We start from the raw sequence: 19,187 nt of genomic DNA, 5'->3' as shown, positions 1-19,187 counted from the left end.
CTCTTGTAGACCAGGCTGGTCTCGAACTCACAGAGATCCGCCTGCCTCTGCCTCCCGAGTGCTGGTATTAAAGGCGTGCGCCACCATCGCCCGGCTCTGTGTGTATATTTTAATACAGGGTCTCTCTTTGTGGCCCTGGCTGGCCTGGAGCTCATTCTGAGACCAGTCTGGCTTTGAACTCACAGAGATCCACTTGTCTCTGCCTCCTAAGTGCAGGGACTAAAGGTACCATCACACCTGATTTATAGTATTTACTTTTGGTCATCCTTCCTAAGACTAGACGTTTTGAAGATTGAGGCCTCTCACGTGGTTTAGGAGTGTTTCTGTGCTGCACAGGGAGTCTTCATCTCAATGTGTATTCGTTAGCATTTCAGTAGAGGTTACAAGATAACTGATCCCAAATTTCATAGGTTTTCATTTTGACACACTGTAGGAAGATTATCACTTAATTAATATTGCTTTAGAAGCTGGGCATGGTGGCAAACACCTTTAATCCCAACCCTTGGGAGGAAGAGGCAGGAGGATCTCTATGAACTAGAAAGGTCAGTCTGGTCTACATGGTGAATTCCAGGATAGCCAGGACTACATAGACTCTATGTAGCTCTCTATGAAAGACCCTGTCTAAAACCAAACAGACAAACAAATCAAAACACCCCTCCCCAATTATCATTATTATTTATTTATTTTGTATGTTGTGGTGGTTTAAATGTGAATGGTCCCCATGGGCTCATGTATTTGAATGTTTGGTTCCATTTGGTAGAATTGTTTAGGAAGAATTAGGAGGTGTGGCCTTGTTAGAGAAGGTTGTCGCTAGAGGTGGGCTTTGAGGTTTCCAAAACCCACGACAGGTTTGGCACAAGGCTTGGCTGAGACATCTTTCTAGCCCAATTGTGTTTGGTTTTGCTTTTTTTCCCCCCCCAGGAGACTTAAAAATACTGGTGGGTGAGAAATTGAATGTAGAGGCTGGAGAGATGATTCAGTGTAGAGATCATCTATTGTTCTTGCTGAGGACTGCAGTTTGGTTCCAAACACCTGCACTGAACAGCTCACAATCACCTATAACTCCAGCTCTAGGGGATCTAACACCCTCTTCTGGTCCCCAGGGATACCCACATGTGCACATACAAATACACAAGTAAAAATAAAACAAATATTTTTAAAGATCAGATGTGTCTTGGTTAGGGTTTTTTATGATGTGAAGAGACAAGAAGATCACGACAACTCTTATAAAGGAAGACATTCAATTGAGTGGCTGACATTCGGTCCATTATCAGCATGGTGGGACATAGCAGCACGCGGGCAGACATGGTGCTGGAAAGGAGCTGAGAGTCCTTCATCTTGCACGCGACAGGAAGTGAACTATGACACTGGGTGGCATCTTGAGTACATATGAGACCTCAAAGCCCGTCTCCACAGTGACACACTTCCTTTAACAAGGCCACACCTACGTCAACAAGGCCACACCTCCTAGTAGTGCCACCCTCTTTGGGGCCATTTTCTTTCAAACCACCACAGGATGTAACTCATTCTTTCAAAAACTCAAAATGTAAGTGATGGATGCCCAGATTATGCTTAAGATTTGATGTTTCTTCTCCACCATCCATAAACTATTTCATCAACTGTGGGAAATTGCAGGACTGCTGAGAAAGATGATATCAGGTGTTTACTATAAAAGCCCACAGTGAGCAGGTGCGCATGGCTGTGGGAGGGTAGCTTTGTGTATTGGCATTGTATAGTGCTGGCTGTCCTGACATTTTGAAGCTTAAATGTATCCTCTACCGGATGCTCTTGGATCTTTCTGTACTTACCTGAGAAAATTAGTTTCTTTACCATGAATTTAGACTATGTCTTAAAATAAAACAAGAGAGAACTAGTACCTCTCCACGATTATAGAAAACCTACAGCTTGGAAATTAATAAATCAAGATTCACTAATAAAATAATGTTGGTGTTCCTCTATCGTGGCACTAATATAAAACTAAAACCTAAATCCCATGTCTAACACAAGACATCCTTAAAGATATTGTTCTGCTCTTTAACTTTCCTTTTAAAAATTGTGTGTATGTGTGTGCCCCGCAATATGCAGGTGCTCACAGAGGCCAGAAGAGGGTGCTGGGTCCCCTGGAACTAGAGTTGTAGGAGGTTGTGTGTGGCCCCAGGTGGGTACTGGGAACTGAATGTAAGCCCCTTGGTGGAACAGTAAGTGCTCTTTAACCAACAAACCATTTCTCTAGAACCTGTTGACTCCTAGAACTGGACAAATAGTTGTAAGCTATTATCATGGGGTAATAGGAATCAAACCCTGGTCTTCTAGAAGAGCAACCTGTACTCTTTTTTTTTTTAAATATTTATTATGTATACAATATTCTGTCTGTGTGTCTGCCTGCAGGCCAGAAGAGGGCGCCAGATCTCATTACAGATGGTTGTGAGCCACCATGTGGTTGCTGGGAATTGAACTCAGGACCTTTGGAAGAGCAGGCAATGCTCTTAACCTCTGAGCCATCTCTCTAGCCCGCAACCTGTACTCTTAACTGCTGAACCATGTCTTCAGCCTGATTCGTATTTATTTGCTTGTGGTGTGTGTGTGTATTAGTGTGTGTGTGTAGTAACCCAGGCAGGTAATGAACTCATGAACTCCCGCCTTCATCTTTGGCTTTGGCATTTTACTGCTGACCTCCCCCATGGCTAGCTTCCACAGATTCTTATCACACGATTGCAAGTTGTATATGAGATTAATAGGGGTATGTGCTCCTAAGATGGAATCTGTTCATATAGCATCAAAGACTCACCATACACAAATTTATCCCACATAACTTGTCTTGTAGAGCAGAAGAACATGGCACACGGCCACACTTCCATCCTGTACCCTTATAAAGGCTGTGCCCAGTGGCATGGTGCGGCACACTGCTTGACGTGCGGGAGTACGAGAGTATGTGTGCCTACAGACCCAGGACCTGTCCATTCTGGGGGAAGGTGTAATGTACACAAACCCCCCCAATGGAAAGGAAGAAGATGGCTCATTCTCTGGGTTCCAGCAGGGCTCCTCAGTAGCTTACAATTTTCACTGCAGTGGTATTTTACCTCTTTAGTTTGGTCTATTCCTGAGTGTTTGTTTCTTTAGGCTACGAACAGAGGCATCATTCTACCAGTTTTCTTTCCTTGTAAGTTGTTGGTCTATAGGAAAGATACTTATCTTTGTAGCTTGACTTCCTAACCTGATGAAAGTTTGCCAGACCTAGGTATTTTCTTTGCTGCTGTCAGGGTATTTCCCCTACAGAATCAGTGGTTTGCAGATGGGGACAGACGGACTTCTTCACTTCCTATCTGTAAACCCTTTTATTTCTTTCCGATTGATCCGACTAATACTTGAAGTACCATAGTAAATAAGAGGAGTGAGAGAGGCTTCTCTGTCTGACTCCTGATCTTAGAAAAAAAAAAGAAAAAAAACTGCTTTTGGGTCGTGCCTAGTCATGAGTGCTGGCTACAGTTTCCATGAATGCTGCCTTGATCAAGCCAAGGTGTGTTCCTCTGGTTCCTCGTTTATTCAGGGCTTTTATTATGAAGAGATGTGGGATTTTGTTGGCCTTTTCCACACTTACACAAATGATTGTGCCTCTTCTGTCCCTACATGTTATTCATGTGTGTCTAGCCAGGACAGCGCATGCTAGCAGGCTATGGAAAGAACCCTGGGCCAAGCGATGAATGTCCGGGGCTTTCTTTCTTCCCCTCATTTAGCCTTTCCCTACTTCCCTTTTCTGCTTCCCTTCCAGAAGGATGTCATCTCTTGACCTAGTTTTAGGCAGTACCCCTTGTCTGGATACTATGAACTGGGGCTTCCCTGGGCCCAGCATCGTTGCCTCTCCAACGTGGTTCTTTCCAAGGGTTATCCACACACTTCCAACATCAGTGACTACTGTAAATTGTGTGAGATGGAGAGCACAGAAGTCTTCGATCCTCAGAACAACTTGGCAGCAGCAAGGATCACACTCACTGCTAGCTGGTACAGAGAGACCAGACAGCTGTATCTCTGGGACTTGGGTCCTTTGCACACAGGCTACACCCTACAGGCTCTAACATACCAGACATTGTTACGCCACACTGAAAACCCAAATCAGCATCCATTCAATGCACCAAATTGTACAAGGGGCAGGGGAAGTGTGGAGGGCTGCTGGGTTTCCAAAGGGGCTCAGACAAATGCACTCAGGATTTTACAGTGGGTCTTGCTTTAGGGACCCAGGCTGGAGCACAATGTCCGCTCTGGACAAAGTCCTGAAATGTGCGTTGTTTTACCCTGGTCTCATCACCAGTCACTGTGGAGACGGTCTGACACTCACCAAACCACCTTCCTCTTTGCGCCCCTTCCTAGACTCTTGTGCGGGGACGGAAGGTCACGTGACTGAATGTGATCAGGGCAGACGGCCTCAGCTTCCAGTCCTGGATCAGAAGAGCCATCCATGATCTGGAGCACAACACAGCACACACAAAACCAAGCTGTTTTCCTGCCCCGTCTCAGCAGATGAGAACAGGAAAGCCGCTTTAGACTCAGCCCCTGGAAGAACCTGCGCTTGGCTAGAAACACCCGCTTCAGGTTTCCTGTGAGAATAAGCCGGGCATCTGACTGGGAGGCGGGTGGATTGGGGAAATGTGATAAGGGTGGGGACCACCCTAAGGATGAAGGGACTCTTTAGTCTGGACTAGCAGTTGGGGCATGGTTGATCAGTTCTTCCCTAGCTCTGCTCCGTTGCACCAGGGCAAGCACAAAGCTGGTGGGGAGGGGGGCCTTCACTGGGGTCCTGGATTCTCTGGGAGACAGCAGGAGAAACAGGAGTAGGAGATATCAGGCATGAGCATGCGCATTGAGGGTATAGGTAACTGCTGCTTGCAGCAGGGAGACTGAAGTAAGGACCACGGCAGGGAGACAGGTCAAGGCACCAATGCAGTTCCTTGGGGCTGGATAGCTGGAGTCCAATGGACGGTGAGATGGGGATGGGTGATTGTGGAGTATTTGAAGTTGAGATCACGTTGGAGCAGTTGCCAGTGCCGACATGGTCGAGGGCCTGACCTTGGGCAGGAGAGGCAGAGGAGGTGAGACACAAGTTCTTTGGAAGAGAGGGGACCGTGGAACCGAGAGAAACGATAATTAAAGGTACTATTAAAGAGAACCCTGTTGAAGAGAGTGACCATGAACTGGCAGCTATTATTGTCACCAAGGAAGAAAGTTGGTGTAGAGGGGAGAGTGCATTGAGTTAATAGCAGCAAAGCAAGGGCTTTCAGGGAGGAGCCACGAAGAGCGGAGGGGGGGGGGCTCTCCTAGCCCCAGCCCTGTAGGGGACAGCTGCGCAGGAACAGCAACCACCTCACAGAAGGCTATGGAAAAGCAGAATCCTTAGAGAGCAAGTTCAGAGCCAAAGAATAAGAAGCCAAACACAGCGCAGCGTGCCTGCATCTTCCGCACTCAGGGAGAGCGAGGCGGGAAAATGGTAGGTCTGAGACCAACGAGAGCGACATAAAGCCTGAAAGGGAGGAAAGAGTGAGTGAAAAGACGCAGGGAGAAGGAAAGCACACAGAGGGACGCCCCAGCATTGTGGAAGAGCTGTCAGTGAGGAAAATCTGGAAACATGAAGATGTCCAGTGCTGAGGGGATTCAGGGACAACAGGGGAGCCCACAGCAGAATTGGGCTGTGAAGTCTAAGGGTAGAGCACCGGGGATCACCAGGACAGCCAAAGAGCAGGTGTGAACATTCTCTCCAAAAACAAACAAACAAACAAACAAAAACCCAAAAAACAAAAAAGTGAAACACAACGCAGCAACACAAAACAATGCTGAGTGTAATTTGTAAAGCTACCAAATTATAAGCATATACTTAGGGAAGAATCCCCAGTGACTTCAGGGTCCTGGTTTTGTGGTTACACACAGAAAAAGGGAGGGGCAGCGGGTGAAGCAGGCCAGCTTTGGTCGTATCAAAAATATTTAACTTCCCAATGACCAAAAAAAGAAACGTAAATGATGAACCAGCATACAGTAAAGTGCTATCTCCCGCTTAGCCTGGGCAGTGGGTCCTAAAGCTCTCACCTCTAAGTCAGAAAGATTTGTAGATTTAAAAGATAAGGCCAGGCTGGTGGGGGACGCTTGTAGTCCCAGCACTTGAGAGTCTGGAGGGAAAAGATTGCTAAATGAAAGTTATACACTGCGGGACTCTTCCTCAGAACAGAAGAAGAAATTAAATGGAAAAAAAATAAAGGAAAGGAAGGGGCAGAGAATAGAAGGGGAAAAAAATGAAAGGGAAGAGAAAAAGTCAGGCGAGAGAATTACAGCCCAGCACAGCAGTCAAGACACCCCAGTCAGTCTGAGAGTCTAAAGCCAAGTCCACACAGTGAAGGCATCTGACTTCTGACAAGTGTGCTAAAGCAATTTAATGGGGGAAACAGTCTTTTCAGTAAGCGATTCTGAGACTGGAGAGGTGGTTCTTGTTAAGAGCACTTGCTGCTCTCGTAGAGGACCTGGCTTCAGTTCCCAGCACCACATGGTGCCTCTCAACCACCTATAACTCTAGGTCCAGGGGATCCAACACTTTCTTCTGCCCTCCCTCCTCTTCTGCACATGGGCGGTACACAAACATACACCCAGGCACACTCAGATACAAGTTAAGTAAAGTAAATACATGTTTAAAAAAACAAATTTCAAAAAAAATAGTTCTAAAAGCTGGGTATACAGATATGTATACATATTATCAACCCAGATGGGTTAAAGGGCTGACCAGAGGAGCTAACACTATAAAATGCCTAGAAGAAAACATGGGAGATGGTGCTATGTCTTGTTTATAGGAAACCTGCATGGTGATGGATTTGGCAATGGTTTGGTATGCCATGCAAGCACAGGAACCAAATAAATAGAATTAGAGGATATCACAATTGGGATTCCCAGCAAGCAAAGAGATAGTACAAAGACTGGAAGGAACCTCTTTCTGATCGCTTGCATGATGGAAATCTAATATCCACATCAAACTCTTCAAAGAGCCTGACTTCAAAATGGGCAAAGGACACAGATACTTTTTTTTTTCTGTCGAAGAAGATGAACAAATTCCCAATAAGCACATAATAAGATGCTCAATGCCGGTAATCAAAAACCACTGGACACTCCTTCAAACCCTTTATGCTGTCCATAATCAAGACAGCCAAGGAAGAGTAATAGCAAGTTATAACTGTCATGCTTACTGGAGGGGATGGAAAATGGCAGGTTTCCCTGGAAACAGTTCTGCAGGTCCTCAAGAAGTCAAATATGGTTAACCTTGAAGTATCATCCCTTCCTATATCTAACCCCCAAAGAATCAAAAATATGCTCATATGGAAACTTGTATGCGATATTCAGTATTCATACAACAGTCCCCAGATGACACAACTCCTGTCTGTCCACTGAAGAAAAAGAAATGTGGTATGCCCATAAAAGGAATATTATTCAGCAATAAAAACAAAGAAATGCTGATCTGAACTGTAGTACAGATGAGTTCTGAAAGCATTATATTAAAAGAAAGAAGTCAGACTCAAAAAAAAGTCCCATATTTTATGATCCTATTTACATGAAATGCCCATAAAAGGGAAACTAGACATGGTGGTGCACATTTTGTTTGTTTGTTTGTTTGTTTGTTTTTCCGAGACAGGGTTTCTCTGAGTTGCTTTGGAGTCTGGCTTGGAACTGGCACTGGATATGTGGAATTTATTGGAATGACTTACAGGCTGTCGTCCAACAACGGCTAGCTGTGAACGGAAAGCCCACGAACCTAGTTGTTGCTCAGTCCCATGGCGCTGGGTGTCTCAGCTGGCCCTCAGCATACACTGGAATCCCAAAGAAATAGACTCCAGTGTCAGTGAAGGAATGGGTGTCCTGACAGGGCGAGGGCAAGCCGGCAAAGCCGAACACACCCACTTCCTTCTTCGTTGTCCTCAGACAGACTTCCAGTAGAAGGTGTGGCCCAGACTAAAGGTGTGTCTTCCAGCCTCAAGATCTGGATCAAAAGCATGCTGTCTTCTTGCCGCAAGATCCGGATCACAGGTGTGCCCCCCATTTCTAGATTGCAGTTCATTCTGGGTCTAGACTAGGTGACAGCCAAGAATAGGCGTCACACTTCCGTTTCAGAGGAGAGGGTGAAGAACAGACAAAACAGACTATTTGTTGCCAAGGGTAGAGGATAGAGAGAGACTGTGTTTTCTTTCTGGAGTGATGACGAATGTCTTAGAATTAGAGAGTGGTACATCAAAACCAACTGAATTTTATGCTGTAAAAGGATGAATTTAGGAGTTTATAAATTAAATCTCAAGGTGGGAGAGATGGTTCAGTGGGTGACACACCTGCCACCAAGCCTAAGGATCTGAGTTCAATCCCCAAGACTGACAACTGTGGAAGGAGAGAATTGACTGTAGGAGATTGACCTCTGAGCTCCACACAGACGGACACACACACACACACAGACGCACACACACACACACTCACTCACTCACTCACTCACTCACTCACTCACACTAGACATGTTTTTTAAAAACCAAATACCTATGATCTGGAGAGATGGATCAATAGATGGAAATACGTACTTCTCCTCCAGAGGACCTGAGTTCAGTTCCCAGTACCCATGTTATCAGATAGCTCATAACTACCTATAACCCCAACTCTGGGGATCCAGTATTTCTCACTTCTGTGGGCACCCGCGCTAAAGCGCTTACACAAGGACATGCATGCATACACACAATTAAAAGTAAGAATAAGGAGATTGTGTAGATGACTCAGTGGTTAAGAGCTCGGGCTTCTCTTCCGGGGGTCCTGAGTTCAATTCCCAGCAACCACATGGTGGCTCACAACCATCTGTAATGAGATTTGGTGCTTTCTTCTGGCCTGTAGGAATACATGCAGGCAGAACACTATAATAATGATAGATAGATAGACAGATATAGATAGATAGATAGATAGATAGATAGATAGATAGATAGATAGATCTTTAAAAATAAATCTTAAAACAAACAAAAAACATAAATCAATTTTTTAAAAACCTGGTGCCAAATCTAGGCATATTAGAGTGACCTTGGCAGATGCTTCTCACCGCTTCCCTGAGCCTCAGTTTCTCTTGGGGGTCAGGGTGCGGTATTCAGGTGGACCTCTGGCTGAGCTGGGCTCCACATGCGGCTTGTTACTGTCACCATCGCTGCTGTTCTGATCTGACCTCAGCCTGTGGCAGTGAACAGTTTAGGGGGCCGTAGGACTTAGTGTCCAAACTGCACGTTCACTCAGACCCTGCTGCTTCTCCTCTCCCTTTCTTCATCTGAGCCACATGAACAATGCTAGCCCTTTCAACAGAATGTTGCAGGAGAAATGATGAGATAATGGATGTAAAGCAAGGGCAAGCTTAGTCTGGCACTGGTAAGTATCCAGTAAGTATCCTTTTTTGTTAACCAGCATCTGTTACTGTAACACAAACCAGGTAAGCAATTTATAAAGAAGAAAGGTTTGGTTCAGCTCACCATTTTGGATGTTTTGGCTCTGTTTGGCCTGGTTGCTTTGGGCCTGTGTTGAGACATCACATACTGGTGGGAGTGTGTGCTGCACAACCTGCCCACCTCCCATCAATCAGGTCTTGCCTCTTGAGGGTGGAGTATGTTGTAGAGAGGTGCCAGTGGCTGGAGACCAAGCACATGAACACAGGGACCTTTGGAGAATATTCTAGATCCAAAACAGCTAGAATTGCTATTAAATATTGTTATGGTGATGGCATTTTGGGGCCAGTTAGCTTCAAAAGGCTTTCACTTCTCCATCCCACCCATCTTTTTCTCCTAGAGTTTCCTGTCTGCTTCATTCTCCTGGTTTGGCCTGTGTGGTGTTTAGGCTCAGCTTCAATGCTTTCAAGTTTGCCTTCTCACTGGCTCTTATTGCTCTTCTGCTCACAGGGCCTCAGCTTGGCCATAACCTGGCTTTGCTCCTGTCTCTTTGCAAAGTGTGCCTTCTTTCCCTGCTCTTGAATCAAACTGGGAAGCGGATCTCCTCCCAGCCAAGGAGAGACACATGATGGGGAGGGAGGCTCAGGACAGAGCTCCCTCACAGTCCCCTGCATGCATGGGGACCCTCACCTGGGGCACCCCCGGCTCAACTGAAATGAGGAAGTTCCTGCGGCTGCCCAGGTCAGAGAGTTTCTTTCTGAGTTGCAATCAAAGCAAAATCCCAGACACCCTACTTCTAGGAATTATCTACCACACATCTTCCCCGTGGAAATTCGCTCAAGAAACATTGGACATTTTTATGTAAAGGCACAAGATTAGAAAACCCCCAATTTGTCTACCAGTGGGACAATGACCATGGGCCTGTGTACACAGCAGAGAACCATGGGACTATGAGAGACAATGGGGCACAGGGGACTGCAGCCAAGGTGTATTTTAGGTGACGAAAAGCAAGGTGCATGTTTATCGACTCTTCCTCCTTTCTTTTCTCCCCCTTCCTCTCTACTCCCTTCCTCTTTTCTTTCCTTTCTTCCTTCCCTCCTTCCTTGTTCCCTCTCTCCTTATTCCCCCTTCCTTCTTCTTTTGGTGGGTGTATGTATGTGTGCGTGGGCATACATGTGTGTACATGTGTATACATGTACGTGTGGAGGCCGAAAGTCATGTCAGGTGAGTTCTGTTAATCATTATCCATCTTATTTTTTAAAATGTAATTGGTCTTGGTTTTTAAGACAGGGTTTTCTGTATAACAACCCTGACTGTTTTGGAACTCACTTTATAGTGAGGTTGGCCTCGAAGTCACAGAGATCCTCCGGCTTCTGCCTCCTGAGTATTTAATCCTGGGATTAAAGGTGTGCACCGCCATGCCCAGCCTTAGATATAATTTTTAATTTTTAGATAATGTGCGTGTTTATGTGTGGGTATATGCATGTGAGTGCAGTGTCCCAAAAGGCCAGAAGAGGGCATCTGATCTCCTGGACCTGGAGTTACATGTGGTTATGAGTGACCTGGTGTGAATGCTGGGAATTGAGCTCAGGTCCCCCTGCAACAGAGCTGAGCCATTGTCTCTCTAGCCCTCTCCTTATTTTTGGAGTTATGGTCTATCACTGAACCTGGAATTTATGGATTTCCCTAGATTGTACCAGCTGGCCAGCAAGCTCCAAGGAGCCTCCCATCTCTAGTCCCCAGCCACTGTAGTTGGCATTTACTTGGGCATTAGGGATTTGAACTTAGGTCCTTATGTTTGTGCATAAGCATTTTACTAAGCTATCTCCCCAAACCCCTCTCTCCTGTCTCTCTGGAGTTCTTGCTAGAATTCCCAGGCAGATCCTTAACCCCTAGGGTTCAAGCAATCCTCCTGCCTCAGGCTCCTAAGCACCTGGGGTGACAGGTATGTGCCACCAGGTTCTGCTTTACAGTTTTTTTTAAAAAAATATTTATTTATTTATTATGTATACAATATTCTGTCTGTATGCCTGAAGGCCAGAAGAGGGTGCCAGACCTCCCCACAGATGGTTGTGAGCCACCATGTGGTTGCTGGGAATTGAACTCAGGACCTTTGGAAGAGCAGGCAATGCTCTTAACCACTGAGCCATCTCTCCAGCCCTGCTTTACAGTTTTGACGTTGTTATTGTTTGTTTTTAAGATAGGATATCCCTTGCTGCCCTGGAAATCAATACGTAGACCAGACTGACCTCAAAGTCACAGAGATCCACCTGTTGTTGTCTCTTCTGTGCTGGGATTAAAGACGTGTGCCAGCACAACCCACTCCTGCTTTAAGTTTTTAATAAATAAAAATTAATTCAGGGGTCTGAAGAGATGGCTCAGTGCTTAAGAGCACCAAGTGCTCTTTCAGAGTTGGGTTCAAGTCCTAGCAAACACATGGCAGTTCACAACTGTTTGTAACTCCAAGGTCTGACACCCTAACACACACACACACACACACACACACACACACACACACACACACAAGCACGCAGCAAAACACCAATGCAAATAAAATAAAAATAAGTCAAACAGTGGTGGCACACGCCTTTAATCCCGGTACTCAGGAGGCAGAGGCAGGTGGATCTCTGTGAGTTTGAATCCAGCCTGGTTTAACACGGTGAGTTCCAGGACAGGCTCCAAAGTAACAGAGAAACTCTGTCTTGAAAAAGAAAGAAAGAAACAAACAAACAAAAATAGTTCAGATCTTGGAATGGTGGCACACGACTATAATCCCAATACTCTGGAGGCAGAGACAGGAGGATCAATGCAAGTTTGAGGTCAATCTGGTCTACATAGTCTCTAGTCTGCTTAGGCCAACTCAGGCTACGTAGTGAGACACTTTCTTCAAAACAAACAAATATTAATTTAAACAAAGAAAGGGAGGTTGGGACAAGACGATTGTCTAGGAGATTCTATGCCTTTCACGGTACAAAGTAAGACAGCGTGACTACCAGGAGGAGGAAAGGCCGGCCCCTTCATCATTAGCGCCCCATCCGTATCCCTACTGCCACTCTAGGTCCTGGGGCTTCACCATCTGCAGTCCCAAGAATTCCCCTGCTTCCCTTGAAAGCTCATCACCATGCCTGGTGCTCTGACTGGGCATCAGGGCTCCTTTAACTCCATATCTGCCCCTCCTCCAGTGAGGGAGGCCAAGAGCCCTGGTAGTACAGAGGTCGCCAGGTTGCAGGTGTGCCCAGGGCAGGGGGAAGGGACACTAAGCTCAAAGGCTGGGCCAGGATGAGATCCTTGGGGCCTGCCAAGTCTCTGGGGATCCAGGTGTTCTCCAGGGGAAGACCCCCCCAGCCCACCATGGAGGCCCTGGGCCCTAAGAGGCCCTTAAGAAAGCCCCAAGGCTTACTTGCTTATGGTGCTCTTGTGGTAGCCGTTGGCTCACAGAGGAGTTTCACAAGCAAAAATAATTCTCAGGCCGGTGATATGGCTCAGAGGGCAGAGGTGCTTGCTGCCAAACTTGATGACTAGAGATTAATTCCCAGAATCTATATGATGAAAGCCTAGCTCCTGCTCCCATCTCCCCAATAAGTAAGTAAGTAAGTAAATAAATAAATAAATAGGTGCAAAAATCTTTTAAAGAAATGTTGCTTGCCTGAGGCAGGAGGATCACTTGAGTTCAGAAGTTTGAGATCAGTTTGGACAACATAATGAGACTCTTATACACACACACACCTTTCTTTTTGGTGTGAACTGTGGTGAAACACACCTTTAATCCCAGAGCTCAGGAGACAGAGGCAGGAGAATGGCTGCAAGCTAGAGGCCAGCCTGGCTTCACAGCAAGCCCCTGCCTCAAAACAAAGACATAAAACAGCTCTTTGTTTTTTTCACTTGTTTTTGACACAGGGTCTTATCATGTAGCCCAGGCTATCTTCAAACTCTTGATCCTTCTGCCTCAGCCTCCCAAGTGCTGGGATTACAGGTGTGTACCACCAAGCTTAATGAGATACACGTTCAATGGTCAAGTGTTCTGTTTGTTAGATCAGTTCAGCACGTGACCAAGTCCCACCACTGTTAGCAACTTTATCTTGCCATTTTGGCTTTGCTTCCCCCCTTGGCACACATGTACACATTTACATATGCATCTCACACACATACATACCTTGCACATGCATCTATGTCTATAAATACACATACACAATGCTCTATACATATCAATATATGTACACACGTATGCATTAGATACCACAGCCATCGGTGTCATATACAAGACCATCTCTTACACATGCTGAAGTCTTCAATGCATGAAGCAAACTTCTCTAAGACACAATAGCATCTAATACCAGGCTGTATTCAAACTTTCCCACTTATTTATGGAAAGTTTTGGCATTAGGTTTTTTTGGTGTGGTCTTTCTTTCTTTCTTTCTTTCTTTCTTTTTTTTTTTTTAAGGCAGGGTCTAAATCTAGCCCATGCTTCCCTAGAACTCACCTGGCATCAAACTCATGGTGATCCTTCTGCCTCACACCCAGATGTTGAGATTGTAAGTGAGTTACCATGCCAGGCTTCAGGAGGTATTTGTTAGAAGTCGGTATCAGGTGTGGGCTCTTGCCTTCTGCCTTGTTGGAGGCAGGGTTTCTTGCTCATTGCTTCATGAGTCTGCATAGCTTTCAGGGATCCTCCTGGCTCCACTTCCCATCTCTTCATGGAGCCCTGGGATTACAGGCCCGTGTCTGCCGTTTGTGGGCCCGGGAAGCCAAAACTCAGGCCTTCATGCACACACACAAAACAGGCACCTTGTCCACTGAACCATCTCTGCAACCCCGGCTTTGCATTCTAGGGTCATTGATTGGTCTCAAACTCACAGGGCTCCTCCTGTCTCAGCCATCTGGGTGCTAGAATTACAGGTATATACCATCATGATCAGCCCTAATTTTTGAAGCGTGTGTGTGTGTGTGTGTGTGTGTGTGTGTGTGTGTGTGTAAAATCTGGGACAGATTTGAAAGTCTGAAGGTCCTCTGGGGTTTGGCAAATTGCTTTTGTGGGGTAACTTATTTTCTTCCAGCTTTTCTTGTTATTTTGTTAAAGACGAGAACTCACTATACAGCCCAGATTATTTTTTTTTAAATTTATTTATTTATTGAGAATTTCTGCCTCCTCCCCGCCACCGCCTCCCATTTCCCTCCCACTCCCCCGATCAAGTCCCTCTCCCTCATCAGCTTGAAGAGCCATCAGGGTTCCCTGACCTGTGGGAAGTCCAAGGACCGCCCACCTCCATCCAGGTTTAGTAAGTTGAGCATCCAAACTGCCCAGGCCCCCCCAAAGCCAGCACGTGCAGTAGGATCAAAAACCCATTGCCATTGTTCTTGAGTTCTCAGTAGTCCTCATTGTGAACTCACGGGCCTATGCAACCCTTTTCTCTACCCTCCTCAGCAGGTTGAAGACTGGGAATGGTAAGAGATCAGCTCTCCAGTGCTTGTATGACAGTCTCGCGCTGGCTTCTCTTGGGCCACATTCCAGGACACTTGGAGAGTGTGATGTTCTGAGTAGGTGGGCTGACCAAAGAAGTGACCTTTCAGATGGCTCTGACGTCTGAGTAGGAGTTTCTTCAGTAGAGAAGTAGGAGAGTGTAAACAGAGTCAGGGTCAGGCCACAGACCTCTTTGAGGAACTGTTGGTGTCACGTGATCTCTCTGACTGTGTGTGGAGAGTGGTTTTGAAAAGGTAGCCCTGAATGTCGTAGCCAGGAGTCCGGGTTCAGTCCTCAGGTGATTGGGGGACCCCAGTAGGGTTTTAACGTCAGAAAGGGCCACACGGCCCTTTGAGTCTGCCCACTCCCGCTGGCCGCGCATGGGGAGGGGAATCTGTTGGTGTCCACGTAGGTGGTGCGGTTGGACAGGACTGGGGATGAGGGACTGTTTCTAAAGCAAGTAGAATCAGTGGGATGGGGCAAGAGGGGGAGATGAAGAGGGCCAGAAAAGCCCGAGAAGATGCTGGTTCTATGCAAGTTGAGGAGCAGCCCGTTCTGAACTGGGGGAGGCTGAGGCGTCTGAGAAGGCCTAGAAAAGTCAGGTTAGTGGCCCAAAAGCCTGACCCAAAGGGCTCATGGGCCTCCCACCCTGCAACACTCCGTCTTTGTCTAGGAGGCCCCAATAGTCTGTCCTTGTCTGCTGTCCATGTGCCAACAGCCACTGAGGTGGGCAGCGGGGCTTTGTCCGGCTCCCAGTCTCTGCCAGGAGAAGTTTCTCCCCAAGACCCCTACTGGCATGACTAAGGTCATAGGGCAAACAGCCCCTGGAGATCACCACTGAGGGGACTTCACAGGTCTCTGGGGACCCGTAATTTCAGTCCCTCTGAGTACTTCCCCGCCTTTGGATCCTCCCGTCTGGGGAAGCAGGACTTCTTCTTTTAGGGGGATGAATATTAGGCTCGGTGGTGACTCAGAGATGTCTGAACCAGTGGGTGGAGAAGTGTTTAAATATCAGGCCTCCTTGTCCTCTGGTCATTAGACACCTGTCAAGGATAGATTCAGCATGGCCAGCCTGCGGACTCTGCTCCTCGTAACTCTCGTTCTTCTCGCTGTGGTCATTCAGACGCCTGATGCAGGTGAGGCTGGGGAGCAGAAGAGCAGACCCTAGAATGTCGGGAAACAGTCTCAGAGTGGTTCTGCCATCGAGTCTTGTGACTTTGGGCTAGCTCTGGCACTCTCCTGGGCTAGCGCTATGACTTCTAAATGGGTAATACCGTGTAAAAACTGGTATTTACCCATTTATAAACTGGATAGTCAGGAAGGATTGTATTAGGATCTGCCTCAGTTGGTTTGGTGGTTGTAGTACTCAAGGCCTAGGGGCCCTATTGCCTAGGGTGTTTCTTAAGCGGATACAGGGCCTACAAGGTATCAGGTTTGAGTTGGGGAAGGCAGAGACTCACTTCGAAAGCTGTCCCTGCCCTCACAACACCCAAGGTTTGCTCTGGAGCCTGTGGTGGACACAGGGTCCTGACCCCTCCCTTCCCCTCGCACTATCAACACTCCTGCTTTGGGCAGGGCAGGAGAAGGGTCTCCGTCTGGAATGAGGCAACTCCAACCAGACAATTGTTGCTCACAGACAGCCTCCATATAACAAAGCCCTATGGTATTCTTCTACGGGCCTCAGAGATGACAAATGATTAGGGCCATTCAGGGGCAGAGTGGGACTTGACCCAGGTCTGCATTGTGACTGTCATCTGTCTGAGCCTTGATTCCGATGCTGCTACAGTCTCGCTGTGTGTGACCTTCCATGCTGGCCTTCCGCTCTGCGCCTCACCGGGGCACAGAGACGAGGAAGATTCTGTACTGCACACATGAGGGTTGGTGGGTCTGGAGTAGGGTTGAGCATCTGCCAAGCTCCTGAGAAGCTGGTACTGGTGTCCACACACTAAGCCAAGGTGAGCACTGGGGTTTCCTTTGGTTCAGAGGTGCAGGACCCCATTTAGAAGCCGGTTGATGCTCAGCTGTTCTGAATCCACTTCCTGGAGCCGGCTGTCCCAGAGCGTAGACACTGGGCCCTGAGTGACAGCTCTGAATGAGGCCTAGAAAAGATATTTATCTGGGTGGGATAGAACCTTTCCCTATAGGTCAGTCTGCGATCAGGGCTGGGGCTGGCCTCTCTGCACTCCAACTAACATGCCCTGGGTACCCCTCCACCAGCTCCCTTCGGTACCAACATGGAAGACAGCATCTGCTGCCAGGACTACATGCGTCACCCCCTGCCAGCACGTGTAGTGAAGGAGTACTTCTGGACCTCCAAGTCCTGCCGCAAGCCTGGCGTTGTGTGAGTAGGGAGCTGGGCCACAGGGCACGGGAGGAGGGGCCTGGCAGATGTGGTCCAAGAGTGGGCAGGATGTAGCAAGTTCCAATGCAAGGAGGCTTGGCTGGATGGGATGGTTCTGCCAGGCTCGGGTGTTCTGAATTTCAAAATGATGGTACCATTCAACAGATAGTATTGGACGTCTGTAACGTGACAGAGCTGAGAATGGCTGCTGAATCAATGGGTACCACCCCAGCGTGGTACGCACACGTGGGCAGTAGTAGCCACAGGCGATTGGTGATGGGAAGCAGCGTGGGTGCCGGGTACAAGCAACATGCCTAGAGTCGCTCCCTGCTGAGACAGTCTGTGCCCTCCTAGCCCCCTGGAATTCTTCCAGGTAACCCTTTTGGCCAGAGACATACTACAAAGTGCCGACATCTAGAGATGGCTGCCGGTGTGCCCGGGCTATTCCGAGCACTGCGTATGTGACTCACTAAGTCTTGGAAGCGATCCTACAAAGAGGTTAGCCTATTTCATAGGTGAGACCCAGGCTCAGCAAAGGGAAGGGATCCAGGATCAGCAAAGAGAAAAGGACCCAGGTACAGGAGAGGGAAGCGGACGTAGGCTCAGAAGGAGGAACAGAAAGCAGGCTCAGTAAAGAACTTTACTTGTCGGGCGGTGGTGGCGCACGCCTTTAATCCCAGCACTCAGGAGGCAGAGGCAGGCGGATCTCTGTGAGTTCGAGACCAGCCTGGTCTACAGAGCTAGTTCCAGGATAGGCTCCAAAGCCACAGAGAAACCCTGTCTCGAAAAACCAAAAAAAAAAAAATCCCCCCCCAAAAAAAAGAACTTTACATAATCAGGACATCATGAAAAAAATACAACAATGTATTAAAGTCGGGCGGTGGTGGCGCACGCCTTTAATCCCAGCACTCGGGAGGCAGAGGCAGGCGGATCTCTGCGAGTTCGAGACCAGCCTGGTCTACAGAGCTAGTTCCAGGATAGGCTCCAAAGCCACAGAGAAACCCTGTCTCGAAAAACCAAAAAAAAAAAAAATCCCCCCCCAAAAAAAAGAACTTTACTTGCCTTGGGGCAGGGTTTCCCAGGCTGTAGCAGGAGCTCCTATATTCCTGGGAGAAGTTTCCTCTTGTGATTCTCCCCTTGGCACCCCAGCTTTCACCACATGGCAGGAAGTCTGCTCTTTTTCTGTGGTAGCCCCCCTGGATGCTTCTAACCCCCTAGAGCCAGTTTCCAGCCACATCACCTTTTGGACAGTTCTTGGATTTGGGGTCATGACACCACCCCTTGGGCTCTATATCTTCTCTCCCTCCTCCCACAGCCGGCTCCATCTCTTAAAGATGTCTGCTGGAGAAGGACAAAGAAGGGCAGAGCAGGAGCCCTCCCAAGATTCTGGCTCCTTCAGCCCTAAGTCTGTTTCCCATCACTTCAGCAGAGCCATATCCCAATCTCCTGAGTGCAGAACAGCTCTGTGCTAAGCATAAGGCACATAACCCTTAGCTAGAAGCAGCCCTGTGCAGCAATCCCAGTCCGTCTGGTTCCCTGGCACACTGAGGAGGTGGTGCGAGCTTAAGGGTCCCTTTAGCATCACAGGGCAGCAAATAGAAGCCACAGGGCTCTGGCCTGTAATACAAGAGATGCTCAGGGAAGAACAAACCCTACTGATCCTTGGTCTATGAGCCCAAAGGGAGTCTAGAAAGAATACGGCTTGACAGGTGGGGAGATGGGCGTGCAGGGAGGGACCAGCCTTGCGTAAGATGCCCAAGAAGCCACACTCAGGCTGGCTGTGGTGGCCCACAGCTTTAATCCCAGCATTCAGGAGACAGAGGCAGGTGGATCTCTGTGAATTCAAGGCCAACCTGGTCTACATAGTGAGTTCTAGGACAGCCGGGGCTACACAGAGAAACCCTGTCTAAAAAAAGGAAGAAAGGAAGGAAGGAAAGAAGGGAGGGAGGGAGGGAGGGAGGGAGGGAGG

General features: G+C 47.7%; 1 protein-coding gene across 1 annotated transcript in view; it reads left to right on the top strand.

Annotated features, from left to right (window-relative positions):
* Nucleotides 1-15,581: 15,581 nt before the first annotated feature.
* The window catches only part of Ccl22 (C-C motif chemokine ligand 22), a 5,189-nt gene continuing 1,583 nt past the window's right edge, over nucleotides 15,582-19,187 (top strand). Inside the window, exons 1-2 of the mRNA XM_005345594.2 lie at nucleotides 15,582-16,013; nucleotides 17,095-17,218. Of these exons, the coding sequence (XP_005345651.1) occupies nucleotides 15,941-16,013; nucleotides 17,095-17,218 (197 nt within the window). The 5' untranslated portion in view covers nucleotides 15,582-15,940. The remainder of the gene's footprint in view (nucleotides 16,014-17,094; nucleotides 17,219-19,187) is intronic.

Source organism: Microtus ochrogaster, chromosome 4, assembly GCF_000317375.1.
Source record: "Microtus ochrogaster isolate Prairie Vole_2 chromosome 4, MicOch1.0, whole genome shotgun sequence".
Classification (NCBI taxonomy): domain Eukaryota; kingdom Metazoa; phylum Chordata; class Mammalia; order Rodentia; family Cricetidae; genus Microtus; species Microtus ochrogaster.
The sequence above is the reverse complement of the archived record's forward strand: the minus strand, read 5'-3'. Positions and strand labels throughout refer to the sequence as shown.